General features: G+C 50.0%; 9 protein-coding genes across 9 annotated transcripts; 5 read left to right on the top strand and 4 right to left on the bottom strand.

Moving 5' to 3' along the window:
• Window positions 1–941: 941 nt before the first annotated feature.
• PGRI_056620 (sedoheptulose-7-phosphate:D-glyceraldehyde-3-phosphate transaldolase TAL1) lies at window positions 942–2,101 on the top strand (the record flags this gene model as incomplete). Its single annotated transcript, XM_040793375.1, has 4 exons — window positions 942–999; window positions 1,055–1,066; window positions 1,139–1,422; window positions 1,481–2,101. The coding sequence occupies 4 exons, from the start codon at window positions 942–944 to the stop codon at window positions 2,099–2,101; spliced, it is 975 nt and encodes a 324-aa protein (XP_040648230.1).
• A 731-nt stretch (window positions 2,102–2,832) lies between these two features.
• Window positions 2,833–3,833, top strand: sod1 (superoxide dismutase SOD1; the record flags this gene model as incomplete). The annotated part of the gene is made up of 5 exons (XM_040793374.1): window positions 2,833–2,845; window positions 3,217–3,396; window positions 3,454–3,605; window positions 3,662–3,758; window positions 3,811–3,833. The coding sequence occupies 5 exons, from the start codon at window positions 2,833–2,835 to the stop codon at window positions 3,831–3,833; spliced, it is 465 nt and encodes a 154-aa protein (XP_040648229.1).
• A 349-nt stretch (window positions 3,834–4,182) lies between these two features.
• PGRI_056600 (putative transcription factor (Snd1/p100)) lies at window positions 4,183–7,040 on the top strand (the record flags this gene model as incomplete). The annotated part of the gene is made up of 2 exons (XM_040793373.1): window positions 4,183–4,320; window positions 4,515–7,040. 2 exons carry the CDS (start codon window positions 4,183–4,185, stop codon window positions 7,038–7,040), a joined length of 2,664 nt encoding a protein of 887 aa, XP_040648228.1.
• Window positions 7,041–7,501: 461 nt separating this feature from the next.
• Window positions 7,502–9,017, top strand: PGRI_056590 (SEC14 family lipid-binding protein; the record flags this gene model as incomplete). The annotated part of the gene is made up of 4 exons (XM_040793372.1): window positions 7,502–7,770; window positions 7,863–8,004; window positions 8,069–8,443; window positions 8,520–9,017. 4 exons carry the CDS (start codon window positions 7,502–7,504, stop codon window positions 9,015–9,017), a joined length of 1,284 nt encoding a protein of 427 aa, XP_040648227.1.
• Window positions 9,018–10,588: 1,571 nt separating this feature from the next.
• Window positions 10,589–11,629, top strand: PGRI_056580 (sterol desaturase family protein; the record flags this gene model as incomplete). The annotated part of the gene is made up of 1 exon (XM_040793371.1): window positions 10,589–11,629. One exon carries the CDS (start codon window positions 10,589–10,591, stop codon window positions 11,627–11,629), a length of 1,041 nt encoding a protein of 346 aa, XP_040648226.1.
• A 382-nt stretch (window positions 11,630–12,011) lies between these two features.
• Window positions 12,012–14,978, bottom strand: PGRI_056570 (uncharacterized protein; the record flags this gene model as incomplete). The annotated part of the gene is made up of 3 exons (XM_040793370.1): window positions 12,012–12,050; window positions 12,105–14,370; window positions 14,431–14,978. The coding sequence occupies 3 exons, from the start codon at window positions 14,976–14,978 to the stop codon at window positions 12,012–12,014; spliced, it is 2,853 nt and encodes a 950-aa protein (XP_040648225.1).
• A 4,366-nt stretch (window positions 14,979–19,344) lies between these two features.
• On the bottom strand, window positions 19,345–20,400 carry PGRI_056560 (uncharacterized protein; the record flags this gene model as incomplete). Its single annotated transcript, XM_040793369.1, has 1 exon — window positions 19,345–20,400. One exon carries the CDS (start codon window positions 20,398–20,400, stop codon window positions 19,345–19,347), a length of 1,056 nt encoding a protein of 351 aa, XP_040648224.1.
• A 1,129-nt stretch (window positions 20,401–21,529) lies between these two features.
• Window positions 21,530–21,883, bottom strand: PGRI_056550 (uncharacterized protein; the record flags this gene model as incomplete). Its single annotated transcript, XM_040793368.1, has 3 exons — window positions 21,530–21,560; window positions 21,625–21,724; window positions 21,784–21,883. 3 exons carry the CDS (start codon window positions 21,881–21,883, stop codon window positions 21,530–21,532), a joined length of 231 nt encoding a protein of 76 aa, XP_040648223.1.
• Window positions 21,884–22,304: 421 nt separating this feature from the next.
• On the bottom strand, window positions 22,305–23,789 carry PGRI_056540 (DUF1479 domain-containing protein; the record flags this gene model as incomplete). The annotated part of the gene is made up of 2 exons (XM_040793367.1): window positions 22,305–23,471; window positions 23,529–23,789. The coding sequence occupies 2 exons, from the start codon at window positions 23,787–23,789 to the stop codon at window positions 22,305–22,307; spliced, it is 1,428 nt and encodes a 475-aa protein (XP_040648222.1).
• Window positions 23,790–24,591: the final 802 nt, after the last annotated feature.

The following is a 24,591-nucleotide window of genomic DNA, read 5'->3' as shown; positions in this document are numbered from 1 at the left end:
GTGAATTCCTACTTTAAGATTCTTCCGCGGGTGAGGTACAAGCTGCACTGAGTATGTAGGACGTAGAACCCTCGATCATGAACAACCTTGGGTACCTGTGAACGGGGTATCTGTGAACGATCAAACGAGTATGGCTAATAGCCACCCGGTGGTCGAGCCCACAGGCTAAAAGTACTATATATGCCGCACGAGAACAAGGGGCAACCGCACTACGGTGTAACGGAAGGATGTTCGATTGATGCAACAACAGAATACAACATTGAATGTGGAAAACCGTCTCTAGCACAACATACTATGCGCCTCCGGGAACATGGCATATACATAGCTGTATGTATATAAAAACCTGTTACTAGTATACGCAATGGCGTTTGCGACTGCCTTTTTAGGCCTCCTTAATCAGACCCTTAGCCAAGTTGTTCGGAATTCATATTTCTCCATAACTAGCCGTCTGTATTTATCCGGGCCCCCGGTGAGAATTGCAAACACCGCTACGTTAGTGGGCCGTTGTCCGGTCTACCATCCTCCGGTTGGGGGAAGACGGAGCACTCTGCGCCGGATTTGGATTGTAGCACAACTGCTCAAGTATCTCAATTAGAGTAGATATGAAGTTATATTGAGCTTGATTAGAATATATATAAGACCGTGAGAGATTGAAAAAACATGAATAAAGAAGTTAAGAAGCAATGGTAGAAAGAAGAAGTTTGCAGTTGTGAGGGTCTGAATTTCATTGCACAGCGTCATTTGCCCCACCATCCCACCTGGGAAACCGAGCACAGGCCAGGTACTTCCATTTAATATGGTAATTCCATACTAAAGTTAAGTACCTGGTAATTGATCTGGTTCTGGTTCATGACACCACCCCTCCTCCTAAATACCGCGCCGCCCGCCACTCGTCTTCTCTCTTCTTCATACTTTCACTATCTCATCCCAATCCATAAAAAATGACTTCTTCTCTCGAACAGCTCAAGGCCTCTGGCACCGTCGTCGTCTGCGACTCTGGTAAGCTATCATCAATATCGTGTTGTATTGAAACCCGCTAACACAAAAACTTTAGGTGACTTCGCCAGTATGTATTCCAGCTTTTGCTCGACGTGACAATGGTTCCAGCATTGGATAGCTAGCTAACTTACAACCACAGCTATTGGCAAGTACAAGCCCCAGGATGCCACCACCAACCCCTCTTTGATTCTGGCTGCTTCCAAGAAGCCCGAGTATGCCGCTCTGATCGACACTGCCGTTGCCTACGGCAAGCAGAACGGAAAGACCCTCGATGAGCAGGTCGAGGCCACCCTTGATCGTCTCCTTGTCCAGTTCGGAAAGGAGATTCTTAACATCATTCCCGGCAAGGTCTCCACCGAGGTCGACGCCAAGCTCTCTTTCGATACCCAGGCCTCCGTCGACAAGGCTCTTGAAATCATCAAGGTACGTTCACAAGCTCACCCGTGACTCGACAATTTTAAGCTGACCTTTTGCCACTTAGCTGTACGCCGACAACGGTATCTCCAAGGACCGTGTCCTGATCAAGATTGCCTCCACCTACGAGGGCATCAAGGCCGCTCACATCCTCCAGTCCCAGCACGGCATCAACTGCAACCTGACCCTCATGTTCTCTCTGGTTCAGGCCATTGCCGCCGCCGAGGCCGGTGCCTACCTCATCTCTCCTTTCGTTGGCCGCATTCTTGACTGGTACAAGGCTGCCCACAAGCGCGACTACACCCCCCAGGAGGACCCCGGTGTCAAGTCCGTCCAGGACATCTACAACTACTACAAGAAGTTCAACTACAACACCATTGTCATGGGTGCTTCTTTCCGTAACGTTGGCGAGATCACTGAGTTGGCTGGTTGTGATTACCTGACTATCTCCCCCAACCTCCTCGAGGACCTCTACAACTCCACCGATGCCGTGCCCCAGAAGCTCAACCCCGCCGGTGCCGCCAGCCTTGATCTCAAGAAGCGCGAGTACCTCCACAACGAGGCCGACTTCCGCTTCGACTTCAACGAGGAGGCTATGGCCGTTGAGAAGCTCCGTGAGGGCATCTCCAAGTTCGCTGCTGATGCCGTTACCCTCAAGGAGCTCCTTGCCAAGAAGATCCAGGCTTAGGTTCGGTTTTGATTTTTTAATTGTTTAATTGTAAATTGGCGATCTCCCAAAAAATTGGAATCGGTAGATACGAATTGATGAATTTGTCCAAATACTATCCGGTGTCGGTAGAAAATTAGAAAATTATTGACATGAGGGGTAAATCTGTAGACTGCGGAATCTGGCCGGGTCGGCTTATTCAGGCCCCCGCACTAGATAGGTAATCCATGTCTAAAAGATTCTATGGTGTCATTTCGTATCGCATTGCTGTTATATTACCCGAGGCCCAATTGCTAATATAGCTTGCAGATTCATGAGACGGTTGTGCAACCGTATAACAACATGGTCTCTACATGTAGGTATAGAGTAGAAACAACCAATGCATGTTAAAATTGGAGTACATAATAGAGTGAAGCGTTAATTAGTACACAGAAGAGGTGTACTGTACCAATTGAAAATTGAAGTGTTCAGTATGTATGGATGTAATTAATAATTATGTCATTCCCCCTCGTTCCGACTCGCTGCCCACTTGGGAAGGTGGGGGATGTTTTGTTCTGGTATTAGGTACGAAGTACCGGTGTGCACAGCTTTTTTTATACTAAAATACAAGTACCCAGTACTTCATCAATACAAGTTCAGAGTCACGTCAACATCATCCGCTTTATTATCTTCATCCGCCCCCTTCCTCTCCTCTTCTCTCACAATACCCTTCTTCTTCAATCTTCAATCTATAACATTTTAAGATAATCAAAATGGTTAAGGCTGGTAAGTAATTTCCATCATTGGCTCTCTATGCACCTTAAATTAGCTCCACGTTCCCCATATGTGGCGAGGGGACCTTGGGTGTGAGCAGATTTGAGCACCTTGTGATCCAGAGCCCAAATCCGAGCCTATCGGCTTGCATCCTCGCCCTCTCCACTGCTATCTGGATGTCTGCCAATGTCCCTGGGACGAATCTGGGGATCATCGCATCATCGCTGCTCATTTGCTAGTGCGGCACTCTGATCCTGGACCAGTGCGGCACGAGCCGTTGCTGGGTCCGAGACCAGGAGCTTGGAGATGCAGTAGCCGGCATGCCGGGCACCCTTCGATAGGCCTTCTAGAACAATTTATTGACCACTCTTCTTTCGTTACAGTTGCTGTTCTCCGTGGTGACGCTAAGGTCGCCGGCACCGTGACCTTCGAGCAGGCCAACGAGAGTGCCCCCACCACCATCTCCTGGAACATCACTGGCCACGACGCCAACGCTGAGCGTGCTTTCCACGTTCACCAGTTCGGTGACAACACCAATGGCTGCACCTCCGCTGGTCCTCACTGTATGTCATTCATGAGCAAAAGACAAAGAGGAAGGCTCGAATACTGATCGCTTCTAGTCAACCCCTTCGGCAAGACCCACGGTGCTCCCACTGACACCGAGCGTCACGTCGGTGACCTTGGCAACTTCAAGACTGATGCCGAGGGTAACTCCAACGGCTCCAAGGAGGACAACCTCATTAAGCTGATTGGTGCTGAGTCCGTTCTGGGCGTAAGTTTTTAACCTGTTCAAAATTGCCGAAACAGATTGCTAACCTAGCTGCTTAGCGCACTCTGGTCGTTCACGCCGGTACTGATGACCTTGGCAAGGGTGGTAACGAGGAGTCCAAGAAGACCGGTAACGCCGGTCCCCGCCCTGCTTGCGGTAAGTTCATAAAGATGTGATGTTTGATATGAGTGCTAATGAAATGTTTTAGGTGTCATCGGTATTGCCGCATAAGTGTGCAGCTCTAGCTCACTTTGAAACCTGGGTCTTGATATCACCGTAATTGGTGGATAAAAATTGCAGGATGCTCCGTTTAGGATACATGAATGAATGCCAATTTGCCATGTGTATATTTGGATATATATGTCGTGATCGAATAGCTCCGATCTTCGATGCTTCGTAGACTTCCGTAGAAGCTCGGATCGCCTGACCGCTTTCCCCCACAAGTCCAAACACCGGCCACGTTTCCCCTCAGGACATTCCCCTTGCTCTCAACTTCTCCTTCTCTTCCTTGTGTTTTTATTCTGGTTTTGTCTTCAATCTCATCACAATTGTGTGGTAGTGGAGACTTGTTTCATACAGTATGCCTTTTGAAGCCCGGGTCAAGTCCGTCCTGTCCGGTGACACGGTCGTGCTGTCGCATATCACCAACCCTTCACAAGAACGCATCCTAAGCTTGGCTTATGTCTCTGCTCCGAGATTAAGGAGAGAGGGTGATGAGGTAGGCGCATTGTTAAGATTGATTCCCTAATTGCATCATGGGAAGCCCGGATTTTGTTGCTTGTTGTGTTATCCAATTCATGGTCTTTCTGGTCCCTTGTGGGCTACGCACAGCATCGGATAAAATAGCCGTAACGGAAGGAGGAAGGAGAGAAGAGGAAAACAGACAAGGCTAATTTGAATTATCAATTATAGCCATACGCCTTCCAATCCCGCGAATTCCTCCGTGAACTCCTTGTCGGCAAAGTTGTCCAGTTCCACGTTGTCTACACCATCCCCACCGGTGCCAAGCGCGACTACGGCACCATCAAGCTGCCTGGTTTCGATGCCTCACTGCCCGATATCAGTGTGCAGGAAGGTTGGACACGAGTCCGCGAAGAAGCAGGCAAGCGCGGAGATGAATCGGAAGAGACCGCTGCGCTCTTGCAACGCCTGCGGGCATTGGAATCCCTTGCCCAGGAGGAAGGAAAGGGAACTTGGGCCGGTGGCGATGATGCCCAGATCGAGACTACCTATGAGTTGACTGGCGCTCGCGATTTGGTTAAGCGTAACTTGGGTCAGCAGCTGGAGGGTATCATCGAGAAGGTTTTGAACGGTGACCGTGTTGTGCTGCGTTTGATGCTCAAGCCCCAGGAGCACATTCAGACTGTCATTGCTGTTGCTGGTATTCGGGCACCATCTGCTAAGCGCACAACCGCTGATGGCAAAGAGACCGCGGCTGAGCCGTTCGGTGATGAGGCACAGCAATTTGTTGAGGAACGGTTGTTGCAGCGCAAGGTCAAGGTTTCTCTGCTTGGTGTTACGCCGCAGGGACAGATTGTTGCCACCCTCCTTCACCCCAACGGAAACATCTCTCGCTTCCTCCTTGAGGCTGGTCTTGCCCGCTGTCAGGATCACCACTCCACTCTCTTGGGCCCCGATATGGCTCTTCTCCGCCAGGCGGAACTTACAGCGAAGGCTGGCCGCAAGGGATTGTGGGTTAGCCACACGGGACCCACAACTGCTGGTGCCGCGGCTGTGGACTACGTTGTCACCCGTGTTTTGAATGCTGATACCCTCTTCATCCGCAACAAGGCCGGTCAGGAGAAGAAGATCAGCCTTGCCAGTATCCGTCAGCCCAAGCCCTCCGACCCTAAGCAGTCTCCCTTCGCTGCTGAGGCGAAGGAGTTCCTGCGCAAGCGAGTGATCGCTAAGCATGTCATGGTCACTGTGAACGGCAAGAAGCCCGCGAACGAGGGCTACGAGGAGCGCGAGGTTGCTACTGTTGTGCAGGGCAACACCAACGTTGGTCTGGCCCTTGTGGAGGCTGGCTACTCCTCTGTAATTCGTCACCGTATGGATGACGCTGACCGGTCTCCCGACTACGATGCGCTGCTCGCTGCCGAGGCTGATGCCCAGAAGGAAGGCCGTGGAATGTGGTCTTCCAAGCCTCCCAAGGCGAAGCAGGTGGTGGACTACTCAGAGAGTGTACAAAAGGCGAAGCTGGAGCTTGGTATCTTGCAGCGTCAAAAGCGTGTCCCGGCTGTCGTCGACTTTGTCAAGTCTGCCTCTCGTTTCACCGTTCTAGTTCCCCGGGATAACGCCAAATTGACTCTGGTTCTTTCCGGCATCCGTGCCCCGCGCTCTTCCCGCGGGCCCAGCGACGCCGGTGAACCTTTCGGTCAGGAGGCCCATGACCTTGCCAACCGCCGCTGCATGCAGCGCGACGTTGAGATTGACGTCGAGACCATTGACAAGGTCGGCGGGTTCATTGGAAGCCTATATATCAATAAGGAGAACTTCACAACCGTCCTGCTAGAGGAGGGTCTCGCTACCGTCCACGCATACTCAGCTGAGCAGTCTGGTCACGCCAACGAGTATTTCGCTGCTGAGCAGCGGGCCAAGGACGCCCGCAAGGGTCTGTGGCACGACTGGGACCCCGCCAAGGCAGCTGCTGAGGCTGAGGAAGCCGAGGCCGCCAATGGCGCCGGAACTGGCACTGAGAGTGATGCCGCCCCTGCGCAGCGTCGCAAGGACTACCGCGACGTTATGGTTACCTACATTGACCCTACCTCCGCAAAGCTCAAGCTTCAGCAGATTGGCACTGGTACCAACGCCCTCACCGAGCTGATGAGTGCTTTCCGCAAGTTCCACCTTAACAAAGCCAACGATACCCCGCTGCCCGGCCCTCCCAAGGCCGGCGACTGGGTTGCTGCTCAGTTCACCGAAGACGGCGACTGGTACCGCGCCAAGGTGCGTCGCAATGACCGCGAGAAAGAGCAGGCTGAGGTTGTCTACGTCGACTTCGGTAACTCCGAGGTTCTGCCATGGGCCTCACTCCGCCCTCTCACACAACCCCAATTCTCCGGCCAGACTCTCCGCCCCCAGGCCATGGATGCAGTCCTCTCTCTCCTACAGTTCCCCACCTCCGAGGATTACCTCGAGGATGCCGTCGGCTTCATCGGCGATCAGACCTTCGACCGCCAGCTCGTGGCGAACGTTGACCACATCGACCAGGACGGCACCCTGCACGTCACTCTCCTCGACCCCTCTGCCTCCAAGAATTTGGATAACAGCATTAACGCCGACATCATTCACGAGGGTATGGCCATGGTCCCCCGCAAATTGAAGGCGTGGGAGCGCGCCTCCGTCGATACCCTCTCTAACCTGCGCGCGCTTGAGGACGAGGCTAAGGCTGACCGCCGCGGTATGTGGGAGTATGGTGATTTGACCGAGGACTAATTTCTTGTAACTATTTGACTTTTGGGCTGTATGGTGATCTGTACAGATATGGTTGGGGTTGGCCGTATGATTAACATCTGGCTGTGCCGTGTACAACTGGTACTTGGTTTAATTTAGGCCAGAATTTTATTGCATTTTGTGTTTTGTTTAAAGAGCTTCAAGTTATATATATATCCGCTAGGGCTAGTTACCTTGGTTGATCTTACCGATTAGCTTTGTTAATCGATGGATCTATGGCAGATGAAAGATATCTTTAACTCAACATTCTCAATAAGTGACTCAAATGCCCTAAGTGCATAGCGATGTATCACAAATAATCAATATAAGCACCTGGGCACTGATCTCGGGACCAAAGGTGTCATATTTATTTCACCGCCTCTTTCCCTCCGCCACCTCCGAGATATATTTCAGAAAGGTCGATCCCTCCTTTTCAGGTAAACAAACAGAGATAGGGACTCAGCATGTTTTGGGGCAACAAAACTCCGCAGGACTCCGAACAGGATCTGGCGCGTACCGATTCAGCTTCGAAGAACGATCCCGCCGCATCCGCCTCACAAGCTTCTGGTACAGCATGGCTCGCCGGGCACTTGCACCACCTGACACCGGAGCAGGATGAGAAGCTGCAGGAGTTTAAGGCACTATGCGCCGAGCGGAAATACTATACCCCTGCTGTGGAACAAGCAGATGGCGTTGAAGCGAAGCCCGCCAGTCAAGATGATGCGACTTTGTTGTATGTTGCGCCTCCGCGCCGGACCCCACCCCAGCTAGAAATGGACGACGCCAAACAAGATGATCGAGTGCTGATTTTCATTTTTCGCGCAGGCGATTCCTCCGAGCTCGCAAGTTTGATGTCGAGGGCGCATGGACTCAATTCAAGGACACGGAAGACTGGCGCAAAGACAACGCCATCGAGGAGCTATATGAGAATATCAGCGTGGATTCATACGAGGCCGCTCGGCGCATGGTCCGTCTTATAAAACTTGCGAACGAGCTCACTGATCTCATGCTGATGTTTACTGTCCATATAGTATCCCCAATGGACAGGCCGTCGCGATCGTCGCGGAATCCCTGTCTACGTCTTCCAGATCCGCCACCTGGATAACAAGGCTATCGCCGCTTACAACTCCACCATGACTACCGGTACACCCGAAACTCACAAATCATCCACAGTCCCTGCGCGCTTGTTGAATCTCTTCGCTTTGTATGAGAACCTCCTCCGATTCGTGATGCCGCTCGCTTCCTCGCTCCCACGTCCAAACCCGGAGACACCTATCGTGACATCGACCAATATCGTGGATGTCAGCGGTGTTGGGTTGAAGCAGTTCTGGAACTTGAAGAGTCATATGCAGGATGCTAGTGTTTTGGCCACGGCGCATTACCCCGAGACATTGGATCGAATCTTTGTATGTTGCACCGCGTCGAATTCGTCCAGAGAGCTTTTGCGAATGAAGATAATATCGTGAACTAACTCATTGTTAGATCATCGGAGCACCCTCATTCTTCCCAACCGTCTGGGGCTGGATCAAGCGCTGGTTCGACCCAGGCACCACATCGAAGATTTTCATTCTCTCCGCTGCAGAGGTTGAGCCCACTCTCACCTCCTTCATGGAGCCATCCAGTATCCCCAAGCAATATGGCGGCGAGCTGGACTGGTCGTGGGGCGAAATGCCTAACTTGGACGAGCCCAGCCGTGAACTGCTCAGCGGCATCGAGCAGCCGCTTGCCGACGGCCAAACCCGGAAGAATATCCTCAAGGGCCCTGTATTATTCGAGGGCGACCACCTCAAGGTTCTGGGCACTGTTGACGGAAAGGAGCGAAGGGAAATCGTCCCTGTTCCGAAGACACAGGCTTCGGTCGAGTCAGAGGCTAACTCTGCAGAGACTAAAGTAGACGAGAGTGAGAAGACTGTTGACGAGGTGGCCGTCAAAGTCAACCAGTTGTCTGTGGATGAGACGCAGAACACTGTTGCCGCATAGAACACATAGAATGGCGGATTAATCGTGTTGGGGTTTGTGTTTGGACATACCATTAGCGATGTGACATACAAGATATCGCAGATCTCAATACCGAGGCATATTTTTCTTTGTGTTTTGTTGGATATCCATCTGCTTTTATATTATACAGTGAGGAGTTGCATGTTTTCCAATTGCATGATGCCGGTAGTGGTCCGATCTTCCTGACAGTATACTGTCTCTTTACTTGCTTTACTCTAGGTCGTCTTATGCTGAATTAACTGCTCTTTAAACTGCTTATACTCTTGATTCGTGCTTGATATATGACTGGGCTGGTCGTGACCCCAGTGTATCACATCTCCCCAAGACAGGTCCAGTATGAAAGAATAAAAACATCACGATTGCTCCATGATAATAGAATGGCCTGTTTCATAGAGCTACTGTACCGCTATACCTCGAGAGAAGCTAAGGGAAGAGAGGAAGAGACTAGTGGTGAAGGCCAAAGGAGCCAAAAAAAAAAAAGGGTAATCCCCCCAATTACTCCTGGCGAGGATCGAAATCCTAACCAGTTTCACCACTGCTGAGCTTCCCAATGCGGTATCACCCGGTCTCACTGTTTCACTCAGCAATCAGATGGCCTCGCGTCTCTCACCCACTCGGCCATCCAGGGAGGATTGCACATATTACACTTAACTTGGGTCAAGTAGACCAGCAAGTCCCATTAACACAAGCTATCTGCTGCCTATCGTTCACTATTTACCACCCACCTCATCGGGCCTTCCTCTTTCGTCCATGTGTCTATAGATATCAGAAAAATGACAACTGCATTGGTACTTAATCAACACGAATAGCCGGCTACTTATGGGAAACTTGATTCGATCGTCTAATCCATTTAGATGAAGAGGCATAATATTCAGGATAACACCACGATGTGTTTGTTGGATGTGCTTTCAGATATATTTCCCCCTCTCAATGTTACAGCTAGAACGATGAATGATCAGCCGTGAAATGCGAATGCAATGAACGCTCGATTCCCCTAGACTACCTCTTCTATATAAAATGTAACAGAAATTTAGAAATATCTAGAATCCTCACTCGGACCCAAGTTACCAAATTAGGAATAAGGGCTTGGTTGACCACATGACTTGGGCCACATTTATATGGCCAAATACATTGAACATCTATGTGAGATTCTGATTAATCAACAAACAAGCATCATTTACATATGAATGCCTTGTATCATGATATCATCCCCCGAATCAGCCCGAAACACAAACATGAGGCAACCATGTTGAGACCCATCGCTAATTAGCTAACGCGCTAAAATGGCCATGTTGTTGGGAAAGAGTCCAAAATGAGGCCTGATCGGCGTCATGTTCCAATTCCAGTCAAATGCCCGAGGCTCATTTTTGCGGGGAGCGTGAAAGAAGTGGGCTGGCTTTCTTCACATGCTCTGGGCATCGCCAATCACCGAACGACTGGGGAAGGATCGACAATAAGCCCATGGCACTTAAAGCCCACAATCCACCGCTGGTACCTGGGGTATATTGAAGTGTGTAGTCCTACACCTTTATACCGTTTCCAAACCATTCATAATGAGTCCCAATCCAAAGGACTCCATGAAGTCCACCTGGCGGCAGCAAGCCCGCTCAGAGTGGACTCTCTTCCACTGGTTTTACGAACTCCTAGCGATCCACCCAGAACACCTCGACAAGAACATCCCCGTTCATATAAAGGAAGACGCAGTGCCCTACGTCCCAGACTGGTCCATGCACCGCTGGGTCCTCACGCACGCCGCCATCCCCCTCCTACTCCACCAAGCCTACGTCTCATACACCGGCCACAACCTCAGTGCCTGGGGCGCCTTCTTCCTATACGGATTTGCCTTCAAAGCCATCGCCATCCACGAACTCCACGTCCTCCGACGTCTAGGCCACCAGCACGGCTTCCTAGACGGCGACAAGCACGCCCGCGATGGCGTCCCAGACGTCGGCGTCGCAAAGGTCGTCCGCTCACTGATATCAACATCAACCTTCCGTCCAATGTTCACAGTCTTCATCACCTACCACGCCACACACGCGCCATCAACAATGAGCTTCGTCTGGCTCCCCCTCGAAGCCGGGTTATACGGAATCATCCTCGACTTCTGGTTCTACTGGTACCACCGCCTGATGCATGATGTCGGTGCGTTATGGAAATACCACCGCACCCACCATCTCACGAAGCACCCGAACCCGCTGTTAACGCTGTACGCGGACACTGAGCAGGAGTTCTTCGATATCCTCGGGATCCCGCTTATGACGTATTTCAGTATGCGGGTTATGGGGATGCCGATGGGGTTCTATGAGTGGTGGGTTTGTCATCAGTATGTTGTTTTTGCGGAGTTGGCGGGTCATAGTGGGTTGCGGGTTCATGCTACGCCGCCGTCGACATTTAGTTGGGCTTTGCGGTGGTTGGATGCAGAGCTTGTTATTGAGGATCATGATTTGCATCATCGGAAGGGTTGGAAGAAGAGTCATAACTATGGCAAGCAGACGAGGCTTTGGGATCGGATTTTTGGGACTTGTGCTGATCGTATTGAGTCTGTTGGGAACAATATCGATTATGTCAATTCGTCGCCTATGCCGTTGTATTGAGTGGCGTTGGGTTATTGATGATTTGCACTTTTTGGTGGGAAACAAGGACGTATAAAGTCTATAAAGGCGCGGAGGATTGTTGATGTCGGTTCTTCTTGGTTTGTTTTGCTTTATACTGTTTGATACGCGATATCTTTTGGATATAACTTATAACTTGAATCTCTCTGAATGAATGAAATGTTCCCCATGAGTAATGAATGAGGTTCTATATCAGACCGTAGGGAGCAGGCTAGATTCACCTAAGTGCATACATACATCATGGCTATTAATCTTCGCAGTGGCATGCGAGTAATTGAGATGCTACATGTGGAGTATTTGACAACCAACGTATGTATTACATTCTAAAAGATAATATGACATGTGGTATACGAGCCTAGAAGGCCTAAGCCTTCCACAGGGCATTAACTTGTTTCGTCCGTGCCTAGACAAAAGGATGTTAGAAAATGTACCTGGAGCAGTTAGACAGAAAACTTACCATTGGAGCCAAAACGGTGACACCCACTCCAAGTGCCACCACAGTAAGAACGAGCTGCAGCTTGGAGAAGCTCTTGCCAAGAATATCAAATGCCTGACTGGGCGTGGCTCGGGTACCGTAAATGTCGCTTCCGTAAGCGAAGATAAGACTGGTACTTTCTAACAGTGTAGGGCGAGAGAGCACGGCCTTGATGCCGGCGACGTCGCGTGTGTGCGAAAGGTACCATTTGCCATCGAAGTCAAGGTAGGGGGCGTACCGGTAGAGGCCTTCTTCAGCCTCGGCCGCGGTTGGGTCACGGTCGACAGGACGGCGGGGGTCGAGGACGGGGCGAGGAATGCCGACAATGGAGTTGGAGGAGGGGAGAGTACAGAGAAGCTGGCGAGTGGTGATGCCCTGGCGGGTTTGAGTGACAGCCATGTGGGAGATGGGCTCGGGGATCATGAAGGCCTGGGAGATGACGTGGGGCAACGGGAGGGTGGCGGTACTAGAGTAGTTGGCGGCGGAGTCAAGGGGACCACGGTCGTTAGGGAAAGGAGATTCATAGAGCTCCGAGACGACCAATTGATAGCCCTTGGCAGAGGACTCGCTGCCGGTAACGTCGCCCCAGAATGAGTAGGCAAACCAGTTCTCAGACATCACGGATGCAATGGGCTGCGTGGAGTCCACACCTGCTTGTGTAGTTGCGTGCAGGACCTTGCCTGAGACTCCGTCCAATAGGTAGAAACTGGCGGTATGAGTCTGCTCGTTCACTGCAGTCACCAGGGCGAGATTGGGGTTGAGGTACTTGTAAAGAACCGAGCGGTTTCCAAGGACTCTGCCGATAGATGCAACAGGGTCATGGGCAGGGCGAGCGGTCGCTTTGACGACCTTCTCTCCAGAGGGAGGAACAAACTCCCACACGGGAGTCTTGTTATCCTTTGCAACCCAACCGAGGACTCGGCCATCGATGCTGGTGGTTACTAAGAACCCATCTTCGTCAGCAAATGCAGTGACTGGAGTACCATCTTCACGGACACCGATGGTGGCCAGCGAGCTTCCATCTTGTGCCCCGAAGACAGCAACCGAGTGAAGTTTGGTGTTGGATGGTTCGATGTGCGAAACGATCTCTCCGGTCGACACATCCACAGTCACAGAGCTTCCGTCATCGGAATAGATGGTCGCGACTCCTGGCGAAGCCAGAATGGCCTTCACATTCCAATCCGGTGTCTCCACTGCTTGGATGCCCCACGAAACGGCGCCGTGGTTGCCAGTATTCAAGGCGTACACACGGCCGTTCTTGGTGGCGACAATGACTGATTTGGCAACCCCAAAGCTGTCGAGATTGGATACTTCGTCAGTCAAGATACTACTCACGATGCGCTTGGGAAGATCCTTCAGCCAGTCGGGCAGATGTTCCAAGTCACGAATATGACGCTTCACCCGGTGTAGGTACGCGCCGTACAAAGTCTCGTGGCCCTCGACCTCCAGCTCATGAGCTAAATCCTCCTGGGCGGCAGTTTCTGCCCAAGTGGCCGCGACAGTATCAATGAGACCCTCGTGCCGAGTCCACTCGATCTGGCCGTTCCGGATGAGTTGCCAATCTCCGTGCTTCCGGAAAAGCGCTGACCTAACAGCCACAGATTTTCCTTTAGCAACGACCTCAGATACTGAGTGAAGAGCACTGTCAGAAGAAGGCTTCTGTAGATCCCATCGTCCCAGAATTCCATGAGAGGCGGATGATACAACAACTGCTTCCAAGTCCGTAACTCGAGTGAAATAGACATTAGCGTCAATGACACTGACCGCGACCACCGACTGCCCAGGAAGATATGGCAGCTGGTAAGCCTTGGTGACCTTAGCAGACATCAAGTCCACATGGTAGACCTCAGCCCAAGCTCCGGTTTCGGTTTCAAAGTGGACCAAGAAATGGGGCAAAGCGTTAAGCTTGTGAGGAGCGTGCACTGTGATCTGTCGGATTTCGGAGCCGGAGGTATTGTCAATGGCGACAGAGGTGACCTCTTTGGTACCAATAACATTGACCTTGAGTGACTTCTGCAATTTGTCGGTCCAGACGATGATAGGCGAGGCGGAATTAGCGCCCACATAGAGGACTGATTCCGGGGTAGCCACATCAGCCTCAGAGTTCAGGATCTGTTGACGAGTCTGTCGCCCAGTCAGTGGATCCAAAACAGTGACCTTGATCTTGTATCCCTTCAACATAGCCGACTGGAGTGAAATATAGAAAACCTCCGTGGAGGAAGACGACACTTGGAACGGAACGTCACCGCTACAAGAACAATTCATTAGCTTTAAGGCATGTGAAAAGAAGCCTAAAGACAAGACAAACCTTGCATCCTTGTATTCCCACACAGTCTTTCCAGTGTTGCCATCCAGCCGTCTCACGATTCCGGTGCCTCCGCTATTAACCACGGCAATTGTATCTCTCACCCCGGAGGTAGCGGTAGCATCTTCAAGCTCCAAGAGCTCGAGATCAGCAACCACACCATCTGAAACTTGATTTTCCCATCCCACTTTGCCATCTTGGGCACTCCAAGACGAGATGTGATTACCCACCGCAGCTACAACGGCATCGTTTCCATCTAATCCGCGCAAGAGACCCGCCCCACGCGCAGGAGAGTCGGCCGACCGCGAGATGTTCTGGCGCCATACCAGGGCTCCGTCGCGGGGGTTCACAGCACCCACGAGCAGCTTGTCGGATAGAGTATAGAGGAGGGAGGCATTTGAAGATGGGGATGGCTTGAGGAAAAAGGTCGAGTCGGGGGATGGGTTGCCGAGGAGGGCGTGGTGGAAGTCGATGTGGTTGACCTCGTCAGAGTAGATGGCCGCCGCGGGCGATAGGCACGCGGCAAAAAATAGCGCCGCCTGGAGCCGCATTTTGACGAGTAGCTCTTATTGCAGCATTGAAGAGGGGAGGAGGGGAGGTGTAGAATGGATGTTGTCAATACAAAGGCGGAGTCCGGGCGGTGATGGGTCCCCCAGGTCCCATATCTTCCCCTTCCGTCTGTCTCTCATGGACGTTCAACCTCCTATTCTCTCTCATTCCCTGTCTCCTATCAAGAAGAAGTAATAATAGGTTAAAACTACACTTGTTGCTATATTAAAATTATATAATCCTCATTATATTCAATTTTCTGCCAGTTTCACACGAAATATACTTCATGATCTGTTAGCTGGTTAGCCACAGGAAGAGTAAGTTGATGCTATTTTGATGAGGTGCAGCAGCTCTAAGAGCTGCCCGTCACACGTTACCAATGACTAGTATCATGATCCTTGGTCTGCGGTTTTCTGAAGAGGAGAACTGGGCATCAACTCATCAATCCCGCTGATCTCTGTTAAGTTGGATAACCCCGAGTTATGGAGGGCTTTGAGCGCATCCATCTATGCGTCCCACTGGCTCTTCTTGCCTCTTTGATATCCTCAAACATACAGGTAGCTCAAATCATCTGGTAGACATTCCGCAAGCATGACATTTTCCTTTTTGCCTATACCTGCATGCACCCCTTTGGCAAAGTACAACAAAGTTTGAATTCCCATGCTCAAGCCTTTTAGGGCCACAAATTCCTTTAGTGATCCACTGTTCTTCCAAAGTAATCGGAGAATATCAGATTGGGCTCGAACCCATATGGATCAAGTGGTACAAGTGGACCACTTCTTACTTCATCCAATGTCCCTTTGTCTTTTTCTAGCATGTGAAATGGAAAATTGCACGGATAATCAACATCAAGGTCTAGAGCTTCTAATGTCATTTTATGTGGAAATATTGCTTTGATAGATGTCTTGATGTTGAAAGAGGTGTATCCCCTCTCACTGTTTCATTCGCCATTGGAATATTGAAATTCCCGGAAACCCTTACATGCCGATACCATTACCACGAGATTCATGATTTCAACTGATGAGCGAGGCAATGAGAATCTGCTCACATTGGGCCGGGTAATAATTGCAGGTTGTTCGCTGATTGTTGGCCACATCTCGCATTATCTTTTGCCTACATGCATCCTTCGCATTCCTTTCTATAAGACATAGACATTGTCTTTCAGGCCTCGACTTCCAGTCACCAAATCCTCCCTTGTGCCACTGAACGTGCCCTTATGCTTTGGCCTGTCGTCTGAACAACACCCCGGGATGTTCAGCATCTTTATTCGCGACAGAAAATGCCCGCTAACAAGATTTGAACCTAGACATCGATTCTAAGGCTGCTGTTAAGTCCACTCCGACTTCCATGTTACTACAGATGCCCCCCCCATCTTTAGGGATACGCGATGTAGTCCCATATTTGCTTTTGGTTTCCCGAGCCTCCACATTCGCGCAGGGAGTGAAAAGGTACGCACCGGAAGTCAAGGGATCCTAAGTATCTGCATACTCTCTCTGGTTGATGTTTGTCACCCTTCCAACTTTCAATACCCTTCTGCATCCTGGAATTGCCGGTGGATTATGCATTTCTTTGGGTCGAGAAATACTGTTCATGGAATTCATGTTACAGACCATCTCCAGGTGGGTATAACTTCGTTCTACTCGATGGTCTTGTGGATCTAACATTCTACGTGGTAGATCCTGATTATTAAGTCATGGGCCATCCCGCGAGCTCAAGGATACATTGTCGTTTCTTCGAATATATGCTCGATATTTGATCAATTTGCCGGATGGAGGCTTGTCCCCAAAACTCCTCAAAGATATCTCTACTGGGATGCCCAAAGCAGAGTGACCAGCTCATATATGAGCATCTCTGAACGCTATACATTATCAACGTCATTTGCCACTGCGGAGCAAGCTCGGTTGCGAAAGAGAAGCGAGAATCAGCCAATGCTTCATGATCAAGGCGAATGCAAGTGAGAGTTTGATCCGAAGGCACGAGAAGGATGGCCAAGGCCCAAGGCCTTGTTTATCGAAAACAAAAGACCACCGCAAGCGATCGAGGAGTCACAATTCATATCATTGAGGCGTGTGAAAGCCGAATTACTCAGTCTCACCTGGCAATTCCCAGTGGAAGAGGGCTATGTAACACGCTTCCAAGACCGTCATACGAGCCAAACTGGGCACATGAGCTTTTTGGATTTACACACATAACGGTATCCGCTAGGAGAGCAGCGAATCAAGAGATTTCTGGTTGTTCAATGCAAGAGGACTGGTCTAGAAACGCGAATCCCGACCTGGGGCGAAGTTGTCCTAACACGTAATGCTATCAAGTTAGTTATTTTCAATACTGCTCTTCTTCACTCCAGATCAATCAGTCCATAAATCTGTATACTGTATTCGCTTAGTGGTTCTTTGTGTGGTTATTTACATATGGACTTTAGCATGGGCCCAGAGACCACCAGCATAATACCGATCACAATCTAGGCCATGTCAGGTATCAAATTCAGTGGCGCCGCTGTAGTGCGCAGTGCTGCCTCCGCAAGAAAGAAACTACAGGCCAAAATGACTGCCGTATGGGCTTTCCCATAATGTTCGAACCGAACCTATTGGCAGTTAGCACATTCAGGCATTTCGTGCGCAAGGCTAGAGACGATTATGCAGGAGACGAATTTCCCTTGCTCGGCTTTCTCTCTATGTTCAACTGGGTGGTGCCTTCCCTTTCAAGTTCTGTCGCACCTTCCATTTTAGGTTGCCCCCCAAATCGGCGGGGTATAAATACCTACCCCCTCCCACTTTTCTTCTTCTTCTCTTTTTCTTCCTTCTTCGTTCCCTCTCGTAAAACTCGGGGCTTGGCTCGGGGTTCATAATGTGACACCACGTTGTGGGCCTGTGTCTGGTGAGAGGACCTGAGGACACCATGGAACCTTTGCCGCGGCCTAGGTTAGTCTGAAACTAGACTGGGACTTCGGTCCTGTCTAATGGCACGAAGCATGCCGTAGCCAGCCCTGCGTGCCTCTGCGGATACAGACTGTACTTCCCTAGGTTCTCCATTGGAAAGTGGGAGCTAAAGCCAACCCTTCCTTGGTCCTCGGACCTTGGACCTTCACAACCTTGGACCTTCGACAACTTCGACAACCTTCGACAACTTCAACAACCTTCGACAACCTTCGACACCTTCGACAACCTTTGACACCTTCGACAACCTTCGACAACCTTCGACAACTTCGACAACCTTCGACAACTTCAACAACCATTGACACCTTCGACAACCTTCGACACATTAGACAACCTTCGACACATTCGACAACAACCTTCCCCCTCTACCTATTGTCAGTTCCTCCTTCCTGTTGTCCGTTTCCCCCAACCCAGCTGCACGGGTCCTGTGTGTGGCACCTGAGCAAGACTTGCACCTTTACGTGGTGTTCAGGATGAGTAGCCCTTAATGGTGAAACCAAGCAAGTCCTCTTCTATCTCTTTCTCTTAGTGTTCTTCAAGTATTTCTTCCAGTATCTCTTCCATCTTTCTCTCTCTTCTCTCCCCCCAATCGTTGTCTCATTCTCCATCGTAGAAATTGGCCGATTAATGCCCATTCCGTAAGTTTCCAGCGATTGGGAGATACTAGCACCATGGAGTCTCATTAAGAGCTAGAAGGAAGCTATCAGCATGCACAAAAGCTAGGTCCAGTTACTAGCGTCTCCACCCAGAGCGTATTAACCCTTCACCTCAATCCATGGTATAGCCCATCTCTTCATTATTATCCCTCACAAGAATAGTCGACCGAATGAGGCTTTGTGATGTCTTTTCAGTGCTCATTTCAGTGGTCTCTTTGGTGGTCATCTCAGATATCATTCTGTTTAGATGTGTCAGTTTTAAAGGTCCACGGAGAATATGGGCGTAAAAAGGCTTAATTTGCTCAGACGGCTTTGCTATGTACACATCTAACATTACAGCATAGAATACGGAGCGAAGGCCCATGTTTACATGGTAGCCTTGGCCGTTTCATATCACAATTCCGCATGTACATTTGTTTAACTCTCGTAGAATATGCTAAAGCGAAATCATCATAGAAATTCCTTCAAGCTCTGTGTAATAGCAGCATTCACCTCAAAGTGGGCAATCCAAGAATTGAGGTCCCTAGCATTGCGACTGAATCGGCAATAATCTACAAAAAGAAACTCTACGATGCAAAAAAGTAAATAAATAAATCGTATATCGTGCCTTAGTATATACTACTTTCCGAACAACACATCCCAGCAGAATGGCTAAGTTCTACTGGTTGCCTTATTTGACAGTGAAGAACGACTTTAATCATTACGGTTGTTGAGGTATCCTAAATTGATACTTAAGTTAGCATATAATCCTCAAGGTCTTCCAGAAAAGATAAGCCTCACGAACCTTCAGCCTTGTTCAGCAGCTTGCTACCAAAGCTATCGCTGGAATCGTTGTTACCACCGTAGCTGTTGGAGCTAGAGTTGTTGCCATAGCTGGAGGAGTTGTTGTCGTTATCATTGTTGCCGTAGCCAGAGCTCTTGTTGCTGCCGTAGCTGTCCTCATCACGGTTGGAGCTAGACTTGTTGCCGTAGCTAGAGGAGTTGTTGTTGTCACCATAGCTGGAGCTGGAGTTCTTGTTTCCGTAGCTGGAAGAGTCGTTATCGCCGTAGCTGGAGGAGCTGGTGTTCTTGCTACCATAGTTATCCTCGTCACGGTTGGAGCTAGACTTGTTTCCGTAGCTGGAAGAGTCGTTGTCGCCGTAGCTAGACTTCTTGTTGCTGCTGCCATAGCTGTCCTCATCACGGTTGGAGCTAGACTTGTTGCCGTAGCTGGAGGAGTCGTTGTCGCCGTAGCTGGACTTCTTGTTGCTGCTGCCGTAGCTGTCGTCGTCACGGTTGGAGCTGGACTTGTTGCCGTAGCTGGAGGAGTTGTTGTCGTTATCATTGTTTCCGTAGCTGGAGCTCTTGTTGCTGCTGCCGTAGCTGTCCTCATCACGGTTGGAGCTAGACTTGTTGCCGTAGCTGGAGGAGTTGTTGTTGCTGTCACCGTAGCTGGAGCTGGAGTTCTTGTTTCCGTAGCTGGAAGAGTCGTTATCGCCGTAGCTGGAGGAGCTGGTGTTCTTGCTACCATAGCTATCCTCGTCGCGGTTGGAGCTAGACTTGTTTCCATAGCTGGAAGAGTCGTTGTCGCCGTAGCTAGACTTCTTGTTGCTGCTGCCATAGCTGTCCTCATCACGGTTGGAGCTAGACTTGTTGCCGTAGCTGGAGGAGTCGTTGTCACCATAACCGGAGCTGGTGTTCTTGCTGCCATAGCTGTCCTCGTCACGGTTGGAGCTGGACTTGTTGCCGTAGCTGGAAGAGTCGTTGTTTCCGTAGCTAGAGGAGTTGTTGTCTCCGTAGCCGGAGCTCTGGTTGCCACTGCCGTAGCTGTCGGACTCGTTGCGGTAAGACATTTTGGTAGGTTGTTTGAGGGATTTAGGTTATGTTTGGAGCAAGAAGATGGATAGGTTTCGGAAGGAGGAAGATAAAGTGGCTATTTAAGGGGTTCAATGCCAATCCCAACAGAAGCTGAGCGCTTTATTTATCTCTCACTAGGAACGTGGTCGAATAGAATAGAAGCGAACTGCCCCTCTCTAAACCCCTCAATGACAACATGCGGACAACCGAGGCGAGGCAGCAGGGGCCAATGATCGTGGCACGGAGAAGCTAGCATCTCCAGAGCTCACTAGTTTTTTGCTTATTTGGTATTGATTGCTCGAACCTTGGGAGCCACTTTTCAGCTGCTGTCGCCTAATTTGGAACTGACCCCATATTTCATCAATAGTTGATATGGTGATATCATCCAATCTACGAACAGAATATCACGCCACGGAGAAAGCCATGCGGGTCTCTGATTTGCCGGTCGAATTAGTTCTTTATTGCATCCGGACTTAGCCGCCTTGGGAATGGATAGAGTTCATTTCCCCTCCTTATGTGGCTGTATTTTTTGTTTATTATCATGCAGCCACAGGTCGAGACTCCTCGATATGAGAGAATAAATAGGATGTTGCTAATCCATAAACAAACGTACCTACATATGTACGTAGACGCCCATATTTCTTTTTGGGGGAGGGGGACCAATAACCTTGGAACTGATGGACCAATCATAATTAAAGATCTGACCTTTTCCGGGCCCACTTAGGCAAGATCTACCAAGATCGCGCTATCGATTTCTATGGTAACGTGATGCATTTATCTCCGAGATCCGCCCGTCTGTTTGGTTGGATTTTAGTAGTCCATGGTACAATTGAAGATCCCTCCTTACCTTGGTGGTCAAGGAGTTCCCGACAAAAGGTTTGCGCAATCTACCCCTCTTCTAGCTTTATTACTTGGCCCCGGAGGAGTTGACCGTGACTCCGTGGTGGGATGATCCCCAATCCTATGGTGTAGCTAAATTAGACTGAGTACAAAGGGCGTGTTAAGTGAGAGAGACAAGTTTAATTAGGTTGACATGTCTATCATATCTGCACAGATTCTGTCTGGGTATGTATTCATTCACTCATTCCCTCCAAATATGACTATTACTCCATCCAAGTGGTTCGTTTAGTTGGAGATCTTGTCGCTGACTTGCTTGCTAAATTTCAGAATCAAATATTAGCAGATATTCAAGCCAAAGAGATTTGTAGAGTGCCACTTACCCAGTGGCCTTCTCGTAAGCCTCGCGAGCACCGTCGGTGATCTTCTCCTGCATGTTGCGGTCAATGTTGTAGCCAGACTTCTTAGCACCCATGGCGAAGGCTATGTAAAGACTCGTCAGTCTGAAGTTCGCATTGCGCAAAGCAAGATAAATCACTCACCCTTGTCAACGTAGTCGTCGTTCTGCTGGGTGTTGTTCTCGGCAGGCTTGTCCTCGCTCTTGCCGCCAGCGCTGGAAACAGCCTTCTTGATGAAATCCATTGTGTTGGTAATTGTATGAATTATTTGTGAATTCAAAAAAAAGGTAATGAGTAGAGAAATGGAAGAAGAAGAAAAAGAGATCGGGGAATCCGTCCAACTAGGTAAAAGCTGCCCCTCTTTTGCCAAGATTGCCTTAAGTGGCGGTTGCTTTGCTGTGGGGCTCTCTGTGGCTGTGCTATGACACTAGTGATATTTGTGGCGTTTTGCTGTGGCACCACTGTGGCACACTAGTGAATTGCGGTTTGTTGGGAATCTTGGGTTCTCTACTCCGTAGTCTCGAAGAATCACATGCCATTTCAAATAATTTCATGCCAAAAATTAATCGGCACTAACTTTCCTAATACAAGTTGTTATACACAGTTTTAAAAGACCCTTCAAAAAGAACTCCAAGGAAAATGCTACCCAACCCCCCAAAAAATCCTTAGACACCGAAACAGGCCTTGTTGGCAGATCGAACAGCTTCCTTCTCACCCTCGCTCATGGCATCGGTGATCTCCCAGGGAGTGTTACCCAAACCCATAGCACGCTGACCCTCGGGGCTCAGCGCTGACCAATCCATAGCACCCTTGAAACCTGCCTCGCCGGGTCCACCAGCACCAGGGAAGTCCCACGGAGGTGAATAGGTTTGCGCAGCCTGGCGCTGCTTGAGAAGGTATTCAACATTCATATCGCACAATGGGGTAGCAGGAATGTACATAACACTTGAGTCCTGGCTACCGCGGTGCTCCTTGTCCACAGAGTGAAGAGAATCGCAGTGCCAGGCGACAAAGTCACCAGGCGCAACCTCTGGTACGGATACCATGGTCGACTCGAGATCGAGGTGAGGATGTGTGACCGGGTTGTACTCTTGGCAAGCGCCAGGTACAGATCCCGGGAATGTGGCATCCAGGGCTGGCTTCGAGCTCTCAACGTCGAAGAAAGGACGCAGAATGGTGTATGCCGTGCTGTGGCTGATCATGGGGCAGACGTGCAACGAGCCCTCACCGGGTTTGGTGTCCGACATAGACAACCAGGCCTGGAAGAACCGCAGCATTGAGCATGCTCCGGCACCGTTATATAGGTCCATTTTAGCGTTCAGGCGGTGTCGCGCGTCCCATGCGTCGTACTGCTCCCAGTTTCCTTCTAGGATCTTGGTATAGACTTTGGAGTACTCGGGGTCTTCCCAGCGCTCCAGGGAACCACCGTCAACGTGCGGTCCGAGGGCGAATTTTGAGTCGCCTGGATCACGGATGCGCAGACGGTCTGCGTAGGTGAGTGGGTTGGTGGTTGAGATCTTGCTGTTAGGGTCGGATGAATGCCACAGCTGCTGCATGAAGCGCTGGGTGTTGAGCATGCTCTCGTGGGCGCGGGCTTCGGCCTGCGATGGAGTCCAGTACAACTCATAGACAGCTGGGGAGTCAGCCGGGAAGGCCTTAACTCGCTCCTTGTTAGCGGCCACGTAGTCGCGGATCCGTTGCTTATACTCTAGAGCTTGGTCCCGGGGGATCACATTGCGGACGACTACGCTGCCTCGGTGGCGGATCTCTTTCAATGCGGCTTCAGACACCTTTCCGGAGATCACATCAGAGTACTCAATTGAGGGAATGATCTGGTATTTCTGAGTCAGTATTTTTTTGTTCGAGAATGTGGGTCAATGCGCACATACATCACTGCCCTTTGCCTTGATCTTTTGCACTTCAGCATCCAAACTAGGAAGCAATCGCTCCCAACTCTTTGTGATGGCATCTTTGTTCTTTTCGAAGATGTTCCTCTTCAGCTCCTGGAACCGTGCAGGGAGAGGCTCTGGCTTGTAGTCGGGTCTTAAGCTAGGGAAAACCGATGAGATGTCACCGGCGGCCTTGGTTGTCTGGGCGGATGTAGAGGCCGCCCTGACGGCAGTTTTTGAAATGAACTTTGACAACGACATGGCTGAAATGAATTCACAGGTGTCTACTCTAACTTTGCGGGGATCTTCAGCGGTGCTTTATATGCGTTTCGTGGGGAACACAACATGGCGGGAATATCCCATAAACGGTAGTCGAACCGCTATCCGAAAGAGTGATTTGCGACGGAATTACTCGATTCGGCCATCTACCCGCCTAATATTGTCCGCCATGACATCAGTCCGCAAAGAATTTATCATTTATGAGGCTAAATATGACAATAGTGCCGAATAAATTCCCCCGAAAGTCTGGCCCGTTTCAGAATGCCATTCGGGAATCCGGCAAGCCGCCATTATGAAGAAGGCTATCAGTATAGAAGATCTACATTGGAGACCCGAGTACTATGCAAATTGAAACACCATATGCCAGCAAACATGCCACTTGGTATGAAGTTGCACTTTTACTAAGGATATTATCGATCGAGTATTATAACCGCTGTTGTTTGATGTTTGACGGATTAAACAGAGCAGATTACTAGAGGTTTAAATATGTGCTTGACAAATATACTCTATACCCTCCAGGACTCTGCAGCAAGTATCTCGGACAATCCATCTGGCTTTCCCCAGTTTGGGCTTCAAAGCCAAAGTCAGTCGTACCGAGCCCTACCCTAGTGACCCTGTGGGCCACTTTCTGATCCAGAACTATACCATGTAGCACAGTTTTACACCGAACAATTTACCTCAGTACCAAACCAAAGGTGTGGTAGAGCAAGACCCAACAAGAGTGGACTCCTGGCAGATGACCTGACGTACAAGGGAAACGAGGAATTAGACTGCCATTGAGCAC

Source organism: Penicillium griseofulvum (assembly GCF_001561935.1).
Source record: "Penicillium griseofulvum strain PG3 chromosome Unknown contig_95, whole genome shotgun sequence".
NCBI lineage: Eukaryota > Fungi > Ascomycota > Eurotiomycetes > Eurotiales > Aspergillaceae > Penicillium > Penicillium griseofulvum.
The sequence above is the reverse complement of the archived record's forward strand: the minus strand, read 5'-3'. Positions and strand labels throughout refer to the sequence as shown.